The 17794-nt window shown below is 39.7% G+C and overlaps 3 protein-coding genes across 5 annotated transcripts; 2 read left to right on the forward strand and 1 right to left on the reverse strand.

Moving 5' to 3' along the window:
* Positions 1-302: 302 nt before the first annotated feature.
* abhd8a (abhydrolase domain containing 8a) lies at positions 303-8394 on the reverse strand. Of its 2 annotated transcripts, none has more exons than XM_023267848.3 (5): positions 8050-8394; positions 3469-4295; positions 3175-3345; positions 2761-2977; positions 303-2632 (listed from the first exon to the last, which is right to left on the reverse strand). In XM_023267848.3, the coding sequence occupies exons 2-5, from the start codon at positions 4284-4286 to the stop codon at positions 2420-2422; spliced, it is 1419 nt and encodes a 472-aa protein (XP_023123616.1). In that variant the 5' UTR covers positions 4287-4295; positions 8050-8394; the 3' UTR covers positions 303-2419. The 2 variants fall into 2 exon arrangements, with proteins under 2 accessions (XP_023123616.1, XP_035802972.1); XM_035947079.2 differs by lacking the exon at positions 8050-8394 and adding an exon at positions 4737-4876.
* Positions 8395-11496: 3102 nt separating this feature from the next.
* On the forward strand, positions 11497-13067 carry mrpl34 (mitochondrial ribosomal protein L34). Of its 2 annotated transcripts, none has more exons than XM_023267863.3 (2): positions 11497-11656; positions 12418-13067. In XM_023267863.3, the coding sequence occupies exons 1-2, from the start codon at positions 11601-11603 to the stop codon at positions 12737-12739; spliced, it is 378 nt and encodes a 125-aa protein (XP_023123631.1). In that variant the 5' UTR covers positions 11497-11600; the 3' UTR covers positions 12740-13067. The 2 variants fall into 2 exon arrangements, with proteins under 2 accessions (XP_023123631.1, XP_023123632.1); XM_023267864.3 differs by having other exon boundaries at positions 11511-11656; positions 12463-13067.
* A 1758-nt stretch (positions 13068-14825) lies between these two features.
* Positions 14826-17787, forward strand: LOC111567015 (DET1- and DDB1-associated protein 1-like). Its single transcript, XM_023267857.3, has 5 exons — positions 14826-15146; positions 15327-15407; positions 15519-15570; positions 15719-15780; positions 15907-17787. Exons 1-5 carry the CDS (start codon positions 15138-15140, stop codon positions 16009-16011), a joined length of 309 nt encoding a protein of 102 aa, XP_023123625.1. The 5' UTR covers positions 14826-15137; the 3' UTR covers positions 16012-17787.
* The last annotated feature ends 7 nt before the right edge of the window (positions 17788-17794 follow it).

A 17794-nucleotide genomic window follows, 5' to 3' on the forward strand; every position in this document is an offset into this window, starting at 1 on the left:
GAAGAGATTTATGAGGTTATGGGTAGATACCTTCATGTTTTAAAAATGCAAACTTAGACTACAGCCTTAAGAAAAAACATGGAAGATGTAGAAAACAATGATCAGGGTGATCTAATAATTATTTTCAAACTTGTTGCTTTTTTCTTTGTGCAATAACAACAATGAACAATTAATCTTAATTTCCCCATAAAAAAAATACCTGTATTATATTGTTCCTAATTTGTAATAAATTCCGATAATTACATCCAACGCTCACAAAAACAAATTATATTGCTGTAAAAAAACAGATAAGCAACAACACGTTTCAACTGTGAACATCTGTTTTATTTCATGCCAGGAAAGGCACAGTCATACACTGAATCCAACTGTTTTGATAGGCTATATAATGTTATATGCATCTACATTCAGGCAGTGCATATATTATGATTCCCATGAATAAATGCAACAATAACATTAACACATCTTTGTTAACCACAAAAAGATATAGCACATATGAGCACTGACAATTTGTATATGCACACTTTTAGCATAAGAGGAAGTACATGTGCACCCTGTAGTCCATACAGTTTTACTGACCTTTTACACCAAAGAAGATGTACAGTACATCAAATCAGCAGCACTTGTTGGTTTTTGGAAATTCCACAGAGAATATATAATGTTTTAGAGTCGTCAATACCAAGTCTGTTACATCTCCACTCTGTTTCTATTTTGTTCCAGTTGCATAAAACCAGTCGTGTTGCATCAGCATTCTCTGAAAATGTATATATAACAGACCAGCACGGTGAGCACAGATGTCCTACATTTTAAGAGGACTTTCTCCTTTGGCTGACTCATATGATTTTTTAGCACTGGACACCCAGTTTCAAATCCACCGATTTATACCTTCTTCGATACTCAAAACAGTGAACTATCCAGTCAACAGATGAGCACTGTCAGGGAGCGTATTAGACTGTGCTTTTATTGCACCTTACTGTCCCACTATGAGACAAAGCAGCATCCACAAGTGAATGTCTTTCACTGAGCAAAATGATCTGCTCAGTCTTTCAGTCTAACACAAATAGATAAATATAGTGAACCAGAGTAGTAGAGAACACACTCATTTTGCATTTATCAGCTTGAGACACAACAGCTTAAAGCGGTCAATACAACCACAATTTGTCATGGAGGTTGCTGTTATTTCAGAATCAAAATAAATAAAATAATACTTACAGATTAAGAGGAACACCCATTTGGTTAAACAGGAGCGCACGGGAATTTTTCTATATATGACAACATATTGAAACTGTCTGAAACAACCCTCATATCTTTTCATATTGTGAACTCATGCAGGGCCTCAGTACTTTGTATCCTTAGGATAATATATAGCATTGAATAAATGGCTGCTAAAATCAAGGGACAGAACTTTTTGGCATCTGTGTTTGTTTACATCTGTTTTTGCAACCAGTTCTTATAAATCTCTTACTGAATGTTACTTCATTTTCATGCAACTATGAAAGGATGAATTGGTTACATTGTGCTTAACACTGACACATAGCTTTTTAAATTTAGACTTTACATTAGAGTTCAGTATATGGAAAATAGATCGCTGTGATTTGGAAATCTGTCAGCCAATTTTAGTAGATAGCTATGACTGTGAGTGTTGGTGTTTGACATAGTGTACACTGCACATTGTATGGATGTGGTTAATAGGTGGCTGGATTGCAAGTGAACTATGATTTTTCTGTCTGTCATAATATAATTTATGTATACATGTGACGCAATTATTAATTACATTTTGCATGTACATTGGCATATATTTAAGGTCTTGAACCCATTTCCCACCACCATCTGGTCAGTATTTGACAATCACTGTTACCAACGCTTTTATTTTGTGATAAGCTGTCCTTCACTTCTATCACTGGCAAATCAGATCTCTGATTCTTCAGTTTACTATATCTTATTTCTGTCCATTCCCCATTGGCAGCAAATCTAAACTGAACCCAACCATAAGTTCACCATTTCATAAAGGTAGGACAGAAATTCTGCAGTACTTTACAGAATATTCAAGATAAAAGCGAGGATATTTTGACACTGTTTCCTGGATTTTATTCCTTCTTGTAATAGTTAGTTCTTCACCACAAACTCTTCATACACTAATCATGAATGAAGAGTCCCTTTGACCTCCAGGTATTGTGTCGTTTTGCAAAATGATGCAACGGAGCACAAACTGGTATCAAAAAGCAAAGCAGAAACTGCGTATTTGCATCCATTCTTCTCATCAAATGTTCTTTCCTGCTTTATCTTGGAGCACCAGTAGTCGTCCACATCCTTAAGATGTGGCCCTGTTAATAACAGCTCTCAGCCTAGGAGCCTTCAGAACACACAACTGCCAAAAAAGGCCCTCTGCTTGGTTCTGTGATAAAACTAGACCCCTTGTTGGTTATTTGTCCATAACCTTATTGATTTTCAGTGTGTGAAGAGTGTCACTGACAGCAACTGTCTTCTCTGCGTCTGTCTTGCTGCTGTCTTTTCTGGACATGTCAGGCTCCCATAGAAAGAACTCGTGGAGGAGGGTGTTGACGGTGTCAGGACACTCCATCATGACCATGTGACTTCCCTCCTCGATGACTTTCAGGAACGCAAATAGAAGGATCTAGAAACAGAGCCAAAAATTACAGCTGAGTATTATCATATTTAGTACCACAGCTCAAATAAGGCATAACATATTAAATATAACAAATAAACTTTGGTTATATATATTAGTATGAAGATGTACTGTACCTCTGCCATGCGCTGGTCCTCATCCATGGGCACAAACTTGTCACACATGCCATGAACCAGGAGGATTGGCACAGTGAGCTCGGCATGGTAGACCTCATCCCCTTCAGGCCAGTACTGACCACTCATCATGGCTCGCAGGACAAATGGAGAAACATTGAAGGCATTGCCCTGCTTCAACAGCTGCTTTTCTTTGGCACCCTGACGGGCAAATCCAGCTCTAGAGGTTAGAAAAAGAGAAGAAACGTTACTTGAAAATTGTAAGAGTGCTAGAAAATAGTGGTTGCTTCATTTGTAAGTCATTTTGTGATATATTTTAAACATTTTGCCTGGAATATTTCTTTCTTTGAGAAAAGTTACTGTGGTATGTCGCTCTTTCTAGTGTCAACTCTGCCTCTGTATAAATGCAGATCTTACTTGAGGAAGCTCCAGGCCAGACAGGGAGATAGGCAGTGAAGGACGCAAGATGGCAGCTGGAAGATGGAGCAGAGGCTGGGCTCCAGAGCTGTGGGACCCCCTCCATTGATCATCACCACCTTATGAACCAGATCAGGATATTCATGGGCCAGGAAGGTGCAGAACGACACTCTGGAAGAGATGTAATGAGATGCATGTTAGCAACATGTGAATCACTGCTACAAAATTGTTCTGTAGAATTGTTTGCAGACTCTTCCAAATGATTTAGAATAAAAATATCTCAGAAATCCTCACCCGTAAGAATGGCCAATGAGAATGTTGCGTTTACGAGCGTATCTCTTAAAGATGGCACGCAAGTCCTCTGCCAGGGCATAAAAGGTATAAGCTGCTGCAATCTGTGGGGCAGTGCTGGCTCCATGTCCCGCCAGGTCTGGCGCAATGACCTCATAGCCCAGGCGAGAGAAGAAGTCCAGCTGGCTGCTCCAAATGTCCAGAGAGCCTCCCACCCCATGCACAAAGAACAGCGCTACATCCGAGTGCGTCCCTTTGCAGCTTGAGATCACCCTCTTTGAGTCGATGACCACTGTGCGTTTGGGTTTGCGACGGCGGCGGCGAGGAGGCGGAGCAGGTTTCTGTTCCCCAGGAGGTGGTGGAACTGGAGGGGGAACAGGGTTAGGGTCTGGGGAAGAAGCTATTTCTTTAAAGTCAGCAAGCTCCACCTCTACAGTGCTACAGGGCTCCAAATCCCCATCCTGACACTGCAAGATCTCAGAGTGCAAAACATCCCCAAGATTCTCAATCACTAGCTGGCCGTTGCGGTAGACTGTGATCCTCCTCTTACAGTGGACACTGCTGCTGGTATCACTGTCATTACAGGCATCCTCAGGAGAGTCATCACAGTCAACATCTGTCTTTTCCTTTCCTGCAACTTCCTTTTCTGTTTCTATGGGCTGACGCTCAGGGACGATATGCCGAACTCGCAGGACTCTTCCAGGTTTCACCTCCACAAACTCAAACCCATCAGAGGGCTCTGATGACTCCAAAGGCAAGACAAGACTGGCAGCTTTCCCAGTCAGGCAGCACAGTATCCCTTCAGTGATGCTGGTCAGCATGGTGCTTCCCTGCATCACACAGATAACAGATCATCACTGAAATGCTCCATTTTAAACATAGCGAACAAAAAACAACAAGCAGATAATGTCGATTTACAAAAAAAGTACAAAATGTAAAAACAAACATTGTATGAACACGAGTCGGTTGGCCTACTTTTCAGAAATCATTTGTTCTCCCACATTCAAACATTTCAAACAATATAAATGTTTGCAGTGTTAGCAGATGTCAGCTGGAAGCAATTGGGAACAGCTTGATTCCTACAAATTTGGGCCCAAGCTGTTTCCTAGCAACAGAGTGAGAATGGCATGGTTTTCTGTATCTTTTCATCAATCCAGAGCCAATGTTTCGTGAAATGAAACATAGCAGGAGCAAGGATGCTTTCAGTTTACCACCATGCAAATCACAAGTCCAGCTCCAACAGCAATAAAGCTCCACTAAAACACACTTACCTGGAGGACAAAGCACCTCAATATTCAGCAGGTCCACATTCATTAACAAACAGAAAAACAATACTGCTCCGTACTAGAGTGTCAATGTCACTGAAGACTGACCATTCACAATCCAAACCACATGTTTGCTATTAATATCTGTTCCTTTTCACGTGGTCAGAATCAGGATACACATAAATAGAAAACATCAGTCATAGGGCATGACTGTGTACATGTCTGTCAACTGTATGTCTCACAACAGTTTCATAATAGTTTTCCAAACTACACTGTTTCCAATGGACAAAGAGGAACACACACTCATGTCCAGTCACTACTAAACTGTATTTTAGCAGCGCAGTGCAAACAAAACATTGTTGGTCCTCACTTTTGATACAAACACAAACTGGTTATCTCTAGGAAACAGAACAGGAAGAGTCTCATCTATAACACACGGCAAAGCTTTATTGTTGCCCCTTTAAAGAAACACTGAAACAGCACAGCATGCACATCACTGCCAACAAGACACACTCTAAATTACTGCTCACAGTATAGCATGTGTAGATTTGGCTGTTGATAAAATTCAACATAAAACGAATAAATCACTATAGATGTACTTTAATATGGTAGATTCTGTATATACATAGCTAAGGAAAGTGGATCGATTCCATTGATTCTCTTTGTCATATTGTTGCTGGTAAAGTTTCTCAAGTCATATAAAGTGTCTGTACTGAAATATAATATATAATGTAATATATATCTTTATTTGTAATCCCCTTCAGATGCAAATGAACACATGTAGAAAATACTACATGTATTGCTTTAACACCATCACTGTAACTGGCAGCTAAATGAATTTGGTCCTCTCAGTTCTGTAAGCAGTGTTAGCAATGCACCACTGTCTGAAAATGTGCACAATGCTGTCAAGTCTTGGTGTCTTCCTGGACTCTTCTTTTAACTTTAGTGAGTCAGCAACATTGTGACAGGCAGTTCACGAAGACCTGAAAACTGTTATCTGTGCAATATAAGCTCCCAGCTGGACTACTGTGGCTCCCTTTGTTTCAGAATCTAACCTGACCTGACTGCAGTTCAGAATGCAGCTGTCAGGCTTCTAACTGATGAAAATACAGCGCATCACTTCATGTCTGGCTCAGTTGCACTGGCTTTCTGTGAAATACAGAATTGAGTTCAAAATTTTGCTATTATTTACTACTCTTTGTTTATGAAGCCCTCAATGCACATCATTACTGTCAACTCCATTTTCTGGTCCGAGGCCATTTAGGCCAATGTCACAGTTTCTCCACTCACACCTCAGGACTCAAAGTGAAAAGGTTCTTTTCAGTTATCACACCACATTAAATTCTGTCCCACTATTGGCCACTTTCCCCCTTGCTTTTAGTTCCTCCTGAAGCTGCTCTAGTCGTGTCCCTCTTGGTTTCTTTTATCATCCTGCTGTTTCGTATTGATTATTTGCCGGACTGCACTCAGTCTTCTCTTTCCTCTTTTGCTATTATAGTTTCACCTGTTTCTCAATCTAGCCAATATGCTTTACCTGCCTTAACTAAATAACTCTTCATTCATTTATATTCACTATTGCATATTTGTGTCTTCTCTCTCTGGTAGTTTGTGACCTCGCTGCAGGTATTTCTGACTCTGGAGCTGCAAGAGTCTCATCTGTGGTTTACTTGTCTTGTCCAGAGTTTATGTCATCATATTCACTGTCTATTTGTCTTTGCTATCCTTTTGTCTCTCACCTTTATCCTCACTCCAACCAGTCAAGGTAGATGGCTAACCTCCCTAAACCTGGTTCTACTGGAGGTCTTTTCATGTTAGATGGGAATTCCTTCCCTCTACTGTTGCATATATGCTTGGTCATAGGGAATCATTGGACTCACTGGGTTTAATAGGTGTAAATTTGTAGGGTCTTAACTTTGAAGTCTCCATTATTCATAATACTATCGGTATGCGATGGTTCAATCAAGTAAATTTGTATTTTATATCACTGTGTAGAGTTTTAACATTAATATTGAAGTTACTCAGGTAAATAGCTATCATAAATAATACTGTATGGTCTTAACATTAATATTTAAACCTGCTGAGTAAATTTGCAATCTCATCTCTTCATTATTCATCTTATTTCTTGACTGAAAAGCGCTTTGGCACATGACTGTTGTTTTAAAGGTACTACATAAAAAGATGACTTGATAAACAGCATATTTGTATGGTTTCTTTGTGTTTTATCTGCTTTTGGCTTAATACAAAATCAACAAGGTTTTTATTTTTTACAAGAGCTTGGATAAGGTGAATTACAAACACAGACTTTTAATGCACAGGTGGGTGCATGTGTCTGTGCATGTGCATGTTGTTGTTATTGGTAGCAGGATGGTCTCAAGGTCAGTGCAATAAGTGCTATCTGGTTACAACCTGGAGCTGAGTAAAGGCTAACAGACTGAGCTGTCTCTCCACAAACATGAAATTGGAGCATCAACAGAAGACGCAGACATTCCAGACTGCAGAAATCCATTGTCAGCCTGCAAAAATCTATCTATCTATCTATCTATCTATCTTGCAGTTGTAGCCATCAACAATGAGTCATCAGTCTGGATAAACATGTCCAACCACCTCAGTCACACTGATCAACATCCAAATCAGGGATTCTCCTCCTGACCTACAATCTGTCAAACACTCCAACCAGGACTAGAACATGGCTGTGGGGAGCAGCTGAGATGCTTTCTCAAATCCACAAACCCCCTAAAGTCAAGCATGCTGAAGGTTACTCAGGCGTGCTGGTATTTTTGTCTGCATTGCTGAATATATAGGCTGACATGTCTGCCAAGTCTTACAGTACATTTGGAACACAGTGTGCTGCTGTTACTGCATTTTCACAACAAGGCTCTACAGTACGGTGCAGTCTGGCATGAAAGCTGCACGTGAAATGCGTAGATTTGCAAAATGAGGCCATTGTAACCTACTTTTTTGTTAAAAACGCCAAATGCACAAAAGGGATTTTCCAAAGAGCAGTTCATAAATGTAATTATATAGACTACAGATTGTAATAATAGTTTAGATTCCAGGGCATGACATCCACAATTATAAAAATATTTAGGAATAAATCAGAAGCCCAGTAAATCACAGGCCTCACAAATTGCATAATTATTACTAAACAGTCTGGTTCCCACAACTGCACTGCTTATATTATTGATTGTTATTTTTGCGCTGTCACAGCACAAACACACGCAGTCTTCGTGCAGCCGTACAACGACGCTGATGACAATGTGATGCACAATAAACATCCACGACTCAGACAACGTAATGCAATAAAAATCGACCCGCTTACCTGCAGAATTAGCGATGATTGAGGCGATGAGAAACCTGCGCCAAAGGATGACAGTCAAGGGCCGACGACACGCAGCTGAGGAAAACGGTGCATTTGGCGCAACAATTTGTCTACGCTAGAGATGCTGCAAAACAGTGCAGGCTCCTTATGAGCCTCATTGGACTGCCACAACAGAACACAGTGGGGCTTGGATTGAAAATAACGCATGCATCCAGAGAAGTGTGCCAGTTGCATTTCATTAAGATACCCATCACGATAACAGACGTGTTTTTCCCCCCCTCCTTTCCTCCCTCCGGCATCCAGTGCGCAGCCAGGCCGAACCCTACCCACCTACCTACCCACCTACCTACCCAGCCCTGCTGCCCTTGAATCCGCAGCAGCCACAGCAAGTGTTCACTTCCTCTGCTGAGTGGCAGTGAGGAGGGCGAATAGAAGGCAGCTCCTTGTGAGAGGAGGCCAATGGGAGAAGCGTGTTTCCTTGTTGCTAAGGCTGACAGAAAAGCAAAAAGGCGTGCGTGCGTGCGTGCTCGTGCTCGGTCGGACACAGTGACACAAATGATAAAATGATGGTCCAGCTAATTATCCAAATGGGCTGATCAGGCCTTCCTGCATGCATGTGTGATCACATTTCCCATCTGATTTGAAGACATCTCATCTGTAGCATCAACATAAAGTGAGATCATGCTTGTGCAGTTGCAGCATCACTACAGGGAGAAATGACCTCTAAGTTTAAATGCAACAGACTAACAAGTGCGGTCTGCTTTGGACCGTCATCAACAAACTGGTGCACTGGAGCAGCTCAGTACCAGTCACTGGGTAACCGGCTGTGGCATTTGAGGGGAGGAGAGCTTGTGAGTCAACCGTCTGTGTTATTGTTTAGGAGCTGCTGTAAATAACTCTTATTGCTTCATCCTTTTGCCTGGAACGCATTGGGAAAAGGGTTCAAAACCAATTAGGCCAACCAACATGCCACAATATACTAGTGTTTGTAGATCTATAAGGGCCTTTATTATTTTATTTTATTTACCTTTATTTAACCAGGAAATAAAGGTAAATAAATTAGAGATTTCTTTTACAAGAGAGACCTGGCCAACGTAGCAGCCATACAAATTTTAAAAGTTATATAAAACAGATACATGATGCACAAATAAACAATAAACAATAAAACAATAAAACAGATTGACAGCTGTTGAAGGACAGTGACCTCTTAAGAAAAACATTGACATTTCTCCTTCACTGTATTCTTTATGATACTCTTAAACTCATTAATGGGCATGAATATTTCTAGTTTGAAAGTTTTTTGAAGATTCTTCTTCTGTTTTTTACTTTTAAGAACTAGCGCTGCATGAAAGGGAAAATGTTCTTATTAAAGACAAAGCAGCCCTCAAATTTCAACTCATAGGTCTGCAGTAAATCTCGTAATGTGCTCTATATTTGCTTTTAACTTTCAAGAAAAAACCTCAAGATATGCATGTTTTCAATGGGCTTTGGGTTGTTTTGTTTTGTTTTTAAAAGAAATTATTCTTACAAGTTGCTATCCTTTTTGCCTGCTTTGATTTTTATACTATTTCATTTAGTTGCACTAATTGATTTCTGATTTATCCTGCATTGCTGTTTGCACTACTTTTTTGTTGCTGCTTGTCTCATAATATGTACAGCACACTGGTGAACTCTGGCGATGTGATATATGGAGTGAAATGACAACCATTATTCCCCAAAACACTACATCTTTTCACACATCATAGTCTCATATGTAGTCTCACTAGTGACATACAAAATTCAAATGCACACACTATTTCCCTCTTATCCACGTACCCAACATGTAAATCCTTACATCACAAATAATGCATCTGAACATAAACTTTCAAACATTTGCGCGGACCTCCAAGCAAATATGTAGCAGTTGGTGTTCCACAGTGGCATATAATATTACAAGCGTGCTTATATAGTTTGCAACAGAAGTGAGCAGACGCCTGCTCAAAAACACTTACTAAATCACCTGTTGAATGATTCAGAATTGGATCACCTTTCACCAAGTTAAACAGCAGAGTATTTCCTTGTATGAATGATAAAAATCTAATACTTAGGAAAGACTATATTAAAAATACAGGCCCCAAAGTAGAAAGTCAGTGTAACAAAAGTGAATACAATCGTGACCACTGACATTCAAGTTGCAAAAACTGTGAACTTTGTCAGTGCAGGACGTATGGGCATATCTGCATCATGGCTCCAACTGGAAAAGAGATGCCAAAGGAACTAAAAAAAATTCTAAATATGAGACTTCACAAATCTGGAAAAGAATACAGAAAGATCAACAACCAACTAAAAATCAGTGTCAGAGTTGCAGCAGTATTTGGGCAGTATTGAACAAGCCATAGTACCACTAATCTCCTTAAATGATGCCACAGACAGCGTGGTATTTGTGCAATCTAGCTCTGAAGAACAGACGGAAAAGTACTTAAGATTTGGCACAGGGGTCATTGTTGAAAATCTGAGTTTCTGTGATAGCTCAGACAGTGTGTAACATCAACTTCTATCGACAGTGTCCAAGAAAACCCTCTTGCATGCTCTTCAGCAAAAAAAACTATTAGATTAAACTTGGCTATAGAACATGAAAAGAAGCCTGATGATTATTGGAAGCACATTCGTTGATCAGATGAGATCAAGATAAAATTGTTCAGTTCAGATGGGGTCTGGCATGTTTGTTGTGAGCTTGTTCAGTACTATCACACTGAATACACAGTCCCGACACTGAAGTACAGAGATGGGAGTGTCATGTTGTGGGGTTGCATAAGTGCAAAAAATGTTCGACAACAAAACAATAATGGATGACACCATGAATGCCAGTGTATATGCCAAAATACTGGCTGACAAGATAACTCCTAGGGTACTGGAGCTTTGTGGAAAAGGAATATTCCAGCATAATAACAATCCAAAGCACTCAGCCAAAATCGCACAAGAGTTTCTTAATGAGGAAAAAGTGAAACTATGATAAGGCATTGCCTGTCTTGATTCCAATCCAACACCTTTGCGCCTTTATAAAGAATAAGACAGAGCAACAAAACACCCCCAGCCACTGAAACAAGTAGACCCTCAAGAATGACAGAACATTTTTAGAGGGATTTGTGCAACACTGACATCCTCCATGCTGAGGAGGATTGACTCTGTTATCAGAAATAAAGGTGTGCATACAAATTATGAAAAAAAGATTTAAATCTCAGTAATTAAAGGTGTTCTGACTTTTGATGCATTTCTATTCTACTATATATATTTTTTTAAATAGTGAAATTATATGTGTGTGTGGGTTTCCTTATTTAGCGTTTGCTGTCTACTAGAAACTTTTCTTAAATTATGAATCAGCTCTTCACCTTGTCAATAACCTTTTTATTAGTATTTGTGAGCAGCAGCAGGTTTTCCGGTGTTCCAGCAAGAAGCATCTCAATTGGTTCAAGTCTGAACCAATCACGTTGCTTCATGTAGGGAGGCTGGCAGAGCTGTGACATTCACTGTTCGCATGCAAGTGTCAACTGTATGTCGTTAAATATCTCAAAATGAATGTAATACTGTCGTCTTTCTCCCGACTGAGGGGAATAACTCACCTGAGCAAGTAAGAGAGTCTCGTATTTACAATACGGCAACGCTTACACTGTTTGTTTACGTTGCTAATACTGGAAGCTAACTTAGCATCGCGTTAGCATCGTGGCTACTAGTTCATGCAGGTAAACTGGCTCGTTGCCGACTGATTGGAAATGTTTAATCGGGTAATTTCTAATTCATTTGGAACTTACTGATCAGTATTCAAAACGAAGTTGGTTGTCCAATTCTGTAAATTACATTTCCCCCCTGACGTTTCCATTAACTGCCGAACTGGAAGCTGCAAATCAGATGCTAATCCACTTTTAAAACTTGTTAGTCAGGGAGTAATAATGTTCACAGTAAAGCCAGATCCAAATTACTTTTGGTTACTCTAGTTTCATAAAGTGTAACACTCACGCTTACATCTAGACCTAGATATCAGTTTATTCACAATTTATAAATATTTGCGTTTCTGAACATGTCATGTTTTAAAATTAACCTGTAATGGTTGTGTGTGTATAGTGTCTTTTTCTATGTTTTTGAATGACTAAACATTTTATGGGTGTAGTCAACTTTTGATTATGAATATTGATCAAGTGTAAATCACAGAATGGCACAAATTTCAGTCTGTACATAGACATTTCATCATTATGTTGATGATGAAAATCAGTGCAAAAGATACATCTTAACGGCAACAATATAAATGGATTAAAGCTTGAGTGTAATCACTGCGGTTGCAAAATATTGACATAAGATTTGTTTATTACATTTAAATCTGTGCTCTTTCTACAGCTTCCCTTCATTGAACCTTGCAGTAACTGGCACCTCTCACCTTAGATCATTCAGCAACTGGATTGTGCCCAGAACGGCTGGAACACCTCAGATTTCCAGATTTCTTGCGCCGCTTTCTCCACAAGCTGAGGGTTCAGGAGTGTTCCAGCAGCTTCCGTGGCAGTACCAGCAGGTCCGGACCAGAAAAAGAGGCACAGAGTATCAGCCCAAGAACATTAAACGCAAAAGAACCCACGGCTGGATAAAGAGGCTCAGCTCACAGGGTGGCATCGAAGTGCTTCTGCGGCGAATGCTGAAGGGGCGGAAATCACTCTCGCATTAAAGGTTCCTTCTGGAAACCTATAAGACTTTCAAGAAACAGACGTCTGTTCTGAAATGCAGGAGGTGCTCAGCATGCAGTGAAGAACTTATGCATGGAGAAACTGGGTGTGGCCTGACTGGCAGTCACACAGTGTGAGTAATAATGGAAGGATAGAATGGATACTGCCATTGTCTGATGGGATGGATTTGCCTAGAGGAAATTTTCCCCCACCCAACATGAAGTTTTGGTTAGAACCATTAAATGTCAGCAAATGTTTTTTTTTTGTGTGTGTGTGAATTCATTTGGGTCAAAGAGAAAAAGTGTCCAATAAAATGATTTTGCAAAACCAGTTGGTGGCGTTGTTCCTGAAATGCAAACACCAGATGCAGTTAAATGCAGATTAAATAAAGTTTACTTAAATAGTATCCAAGAGAAATTGTAGATAAAGAGTTATTTCCCTGTTGCATTTAAAGAGAAAAGGTTTGATCTGCTGACTACTGTTTGTTAAACAGTTTCCGGTTTATTTAACTAGAGGCAATATGAACAGATCTATGAATTACTATCGTATCTATCTATCTATCTATCTGTCTATCTATCTATCTATCTATCTATCTATCTATCTATCTATCTATCTATCTGTCTATCTGTCTATCTGTCTATCTATCTATCTATCTATCTATCTATCTATCTATCTATCTATCTATCTATCTATCTATCATACCAGTCAAGTTTGGACACACATCATTCAATGATTTCTATTTATGTAAAATATTTTCTACATTGTAGATTAATACTGAAGACATAACTATGACAGAACACATGGAATTATGCTGTAAACAAAAAAGTGTTAGAAAATGTTCTATATTTTAGATTATTCAAAGTAGCCCCCTTTTGCTTTGATGACAGTCTTGAAGGACTTCCAGAAGATGCTGAGCACATGTTGGCTGCTTTTCCTTCACTCTGCAGTCCAACTCATCCACACCATCTCAACTGGATTTAGGTCAGGTGACTATGGAGGCCAGGTCATCTGACACAGCACTCCATTGCTTTCCTTCATGGTCAGACAGCCCTTCCACAGCCTGGAGGTGTGTTTGGGGTCATTCTGTTGAAAAATAAATGATGGTCCATCTAAACAGACCAGATGGGATGGTAAGATGCTGCAGGATGCTGTGGTAGCTATGCTGGTTCAGTGTGCTTTGAGTTTTAAATAAATCACCAACAGTATCACCAGCGAAGCACCCCCACACCATCACACCTCCTTCATGCTTCAGGGTGGTAACCACACATGCAGAAACAATCCCCTCACCTTCTCTGCATCGCACAAAGACCAGCAGTTGAAACCAAACATCTCAAATTTGGACTCATCAGACCAATGCACAGATTTCCACTGGTCTAATGCCTATTCCTTGTGTTTCTTGGTTTAAACAATTGTTTTCTTCTTGCTAGTCATCCTCAGTAGTGGCTACTTTGCAGCAATTCCACCATGAAGGCCTGATTCACACAGTCTCCTCTGAACAGTTGATGTTGAGATTTGTCTGCTATTTGAACTCTGAAAAATTTATGTGGGCTCTAATCTGAGGTGCTGTTAACTTGTGGTTGAATTTATCCTCTCTTTAAAAATCTGGTGTCTCCTGGGGCCATTTAGATCAACTACAAACAATTCTGTCTGTGTCTTCAACCTAATTTCAATCCTGTGGGAGTTGTAGTGTAGTTTATTCAGGGTGAAAATACTACAATTCCCAAGTCTGAAAACATACGGAATTCTTAAAATTGAGCCAAAAATATATACAGAACTTAGTTTTGGATTCCAAATAACAAATAGGTAAACACTGAACATGATATGCAGCAACACTGCCATCCGAAATAACACGAATTTGCCTGAACTCTATGCCTGGAGGCCAAACATAACTATACACGGAGGACTCACTGTAGAAAGTACTGGTGTTGTTTTCATAAGAGCTTCATGCCTCCACCCCCTCGTATTGGGAGCTTGGTCTGTTACATAATCACATTCTAGCCAATCAGCGTGCTGCTTTTTCTCTGTCGTCAAACAGACATCGGTGATCAACCAATGAGGTGCGCTGGATGTGAGAAGGAACCCGCCCCAGACTGGACGAACAACAAAAATGGAGTTGTGAACTAGTAGCAAGTTAGCCACGAAAGGACGTCCAGGTTGGCTTTTTTTGTAATTACACAATTAGAAGTCAGACTGAAGTGACGTAATGTGGTCAAACTGTACGTAGCTTGTGCTTTATAGCAGGCCTAAGAAGCTGTCGACCGGGTAAACAACCCGGTAGTTTGGCTACGACAAAGACAACAAGGCTTAGGAGCTAGCTAGCTAAAACAGGAGCAGCTGCTCGGTTTCACTCTCACGGTGGTTACGAGTTCACAAACGAAGACAACCGTGACTCGGACAGAAATGGAGAAGGTTAGTCCACAGCTGGTTCTTCCCATAATCGTTTAAGTATAGGTTAAAGCTAAATAGTTGTTTACTTGGTGGTAAGTAGGACGTATTGTAAACGCTCGCTGCCATCTATTAATACGTTGCCAAGTTAACTCTTAAGGTGTTGGAGGTGTTTTTGTGCTCACCTCTCTGTTGTGTTGACAGGGAGAATTCCTGAAGGGACTGCCCGTCTACAACAAAAACAACTTCAGCCGGTTCCATGCAGACTCTGTCTGTAAAGCATCAGTGAGTGACCCTTTTCCTCCTCAAAACATTAAAAAGAATGTTACATATGAATATTTATGTCTGAGGCAGTTCAGCTACTTTAGACTAATTTGGATGTCAATGTGATTTTAGAACCGTCGACCGTCTGTGTATCTTCCAACCCGGGAATATCCATCAGAGCAGAGTAAGTACACAATTAGTAAATCGCCTTTTTACTGTAAAGTTATTAGTCACTATTGGCAAATCTAATTTCAGCTGAATTATTGCTTTTGAGCACCTTTTCCCTTCGTGTCTCCCATAATTCAATAATCATCTCTGTTGTTTCTTCTTAGTCATAGTCACAGAGAAGACAAACATCCTATTGCGATATCTACATCAACAGTGGGATAAAAAGGTAAAGGTTTTTAAAGATAATTCATGTTATGGAGGAGAGAGCTGTTGCGAATTGTATTTTCTGTGACAGCAGATATCTTCTGTGTTATGGCCCACTGATTGGTAAATGTATTTCTTTCCTTATCAGAATGCAGCAAAAAAGCGGGAACAGGAACAAGCAGAAGGGGAGAACACAGCACCTCCACGGAAAATTGCTAGAACAGACAGTCGGGAGCTGAATGAGGATTCATAAATTACTGTTTGTGCTCAACCAGTGAAGACTGACTAAAAAAATGCACACACTGATGCAGAGTATGTGTTTGCAGGCCTTGGCACTGAAGCACACAAGATTCAATACATGTCAGACCACAACTGTCACATTGGTCTTAATGTTTGCAACTGACTTCAGATTTCCTCCTTAACCAAAAACTTTTCCCTTCAGTTAATTTCCTGTTTTCACACAGGATTTTCTGTACTTCCAAGAAGGCACCACCTCTGCCTCAGAGTTATAGTCTTTGTAGTCTTGAAATACCATACATCTACCTCCTTATTCCTCATTTCCTCTGGTTTTCACTCACTTGTGCTCACACTGTTTTCTTTTCAGTATGCCAGGGGTAAAGTCGTTGTTCTTCTGCCACCATTTAAGAGTTTACAGTTGTCCATACAGTCTCTGAGATATGCATGTTTTGTAGCATGTCATTTTTTGTGGCTCCTACTCCATCAGGAATTTTTAGTTTTGAATGAAGTAATGACAGTGGTCCTTTAAAAAGTTATTTTAGCTAGTCTTCTATGAGATTACTGTCATTGAAAATAAAACTGCATTGTGTTTGTGAATTAGACTGAATAACCAATTCAGGGTCTTGATTATGGACTGTATGGAGTGCTGATGATGTCATTTTCTCCTGATGAATAATAATTTATTGCCTTCGACGGATGTGAGTGTGTTTCCACAATGTCTTAGAGTGCCCCTTGGTTTACATTGTTGTTTCGGGAAGATGAATCACTGTTGTTTTGAGTAGATTTTAGCATAAGGATACATTTAAGTCGATACTAGATGATGCAATTTTTTTTCTACCAGGTGACCTGCAGATTTTGTAGACATATTCTCAGTTTGATGTTTGAGATCACCAATTAATAAGCAGGCTTGATTTTTTTTTGGAACAGAAAGACACGGTATGTTATGGACTAGGTGATGGCAGAAGGTATGTGTACATTTACACTTTAGCTATACTAATGTGTGGGCTACTTGTAAGGACAGCTGTCTGTCCTTGCTGTAAAGATGCCATTCACATTTGTGCGAATTGAGAAAATGTATGTCTGGAAATAAGAAGCTTTCAACAACAGGGCTGAGTACACAGTGTATTGACTGCATGTAAAGTGTCAATCTCACGTTCAACGCTCCACAGCTTTTGTATATTTGTACAGTATGTACATATATTGTGATTGCCTTGATCTTTTTTATCAGGTAACAAGACAAGGACTAGCTCTGAGTTTGTCTTCCCCTAGTTAGCCATATTGTTATTTAACCAACTTTTCTTTTACGCAGGAGAGATACTAGTCAAGAGTTTGGTCAAAACAAACAAAAGCATTTCCCTTAATTTGCTGAGGCTTGAGTTTTGCACCTTCAGGGAGATTTTTTATTTTTTTTGCTAAGAGTAACCTGCTGCAGTGTTTTTGGCACATTTCAAAGCTGAGTCATTTAAAGCACAGTTTTCATGGACTCCTGTTCAACAGTTCCAGAGTTTGTGTTCAGTACATGTTCACTTTGCTTATGCAAGTCGGTATACATAGAATACTCACTTTAAGTTTTTCTAGGTTGAACCAGAGACATGCGGTGTTTATTTTCCTGGCTCTTCATAAAAGAGTGTAATTCTAATTTTGTCACATGGTTTGTATTCTATCACCTAACTACGTTTGGAATGTGTTCATTTTGCTTTGAATCCACTTTGTAAATGTATTGTCAATTTCAGATCTTGTTCTTGTATAGATTCCTCTATGATGTACAGTAAAAACTTTTCTTGGAATGAAACTGAGCT

Source organism: Amphiprion ocellaris, chromosome 10, assembly GCF_022539595.1.
Source record: "Amphiprion ocellaris isolate individual 3 ecotype Okinawa chromosome 10, ASM2253959v1, whole genome shotgun sequence".
In the NCBI taxonomy this organism is placed as follows: domain Eukaryota; kingdom Metazoa; phylum Chordata; class Actinopteri; family Pomacentridae; genus Amphiprion; species Amphiprion ocellaris.

Coding starts and splice junctions, on each gene's coding strand:
- abhd8a (XM_023267848.3), bottom strand. CDS start 4,286: ATGCTGACCAGCATCACTGAAGGGATACTGTGCTGCCTGACTGGGAAA. Junction 2,978..3,174: donor CTGGCCTGGAGCTTCCTCAA/GTAAGATCTGCA, acceptor TCTAACCTCTAG/AGCTGGATTTGCCCGTCAGG. Junction 2,633..2,760: donor AGGACCAGCGCATGGCAGAG/GTACAGTACATC, acceptor CTCTGTTTCTAG/ATCCTTCTATTTGCGTTCCT.
- mrpl34 (XM_023267863.3), top strand. CDS start 11,601: ATGAATGTAATACTGTCGTCTTTCTCCCGACTGAGGGGAATAACTCAC. Junction 11,657..12,417: donor GGAATAACTCACCTGAGCAA/GTAAGAGAGTCT, acceptor CTCTTTCTACAG/CTTCCCTTCATTGAACCTTG.
- LOC111567015 (XM_023267857.3), top strand. Junction 15,408..15,518: donor ACTCTGTCTGTAAAGCATCA/GTGAGTGACCCT, acceptor ATGTGATTTTAG/AACCGTCGACCGTCTGTGTA. Junction 15,571..15,718: donor GGAATATCCATCAGAGCAGA/GTAAGTACACAA, acceptor GTTTCTTCTTAG/TCATAGTCACAGAGAAGACA.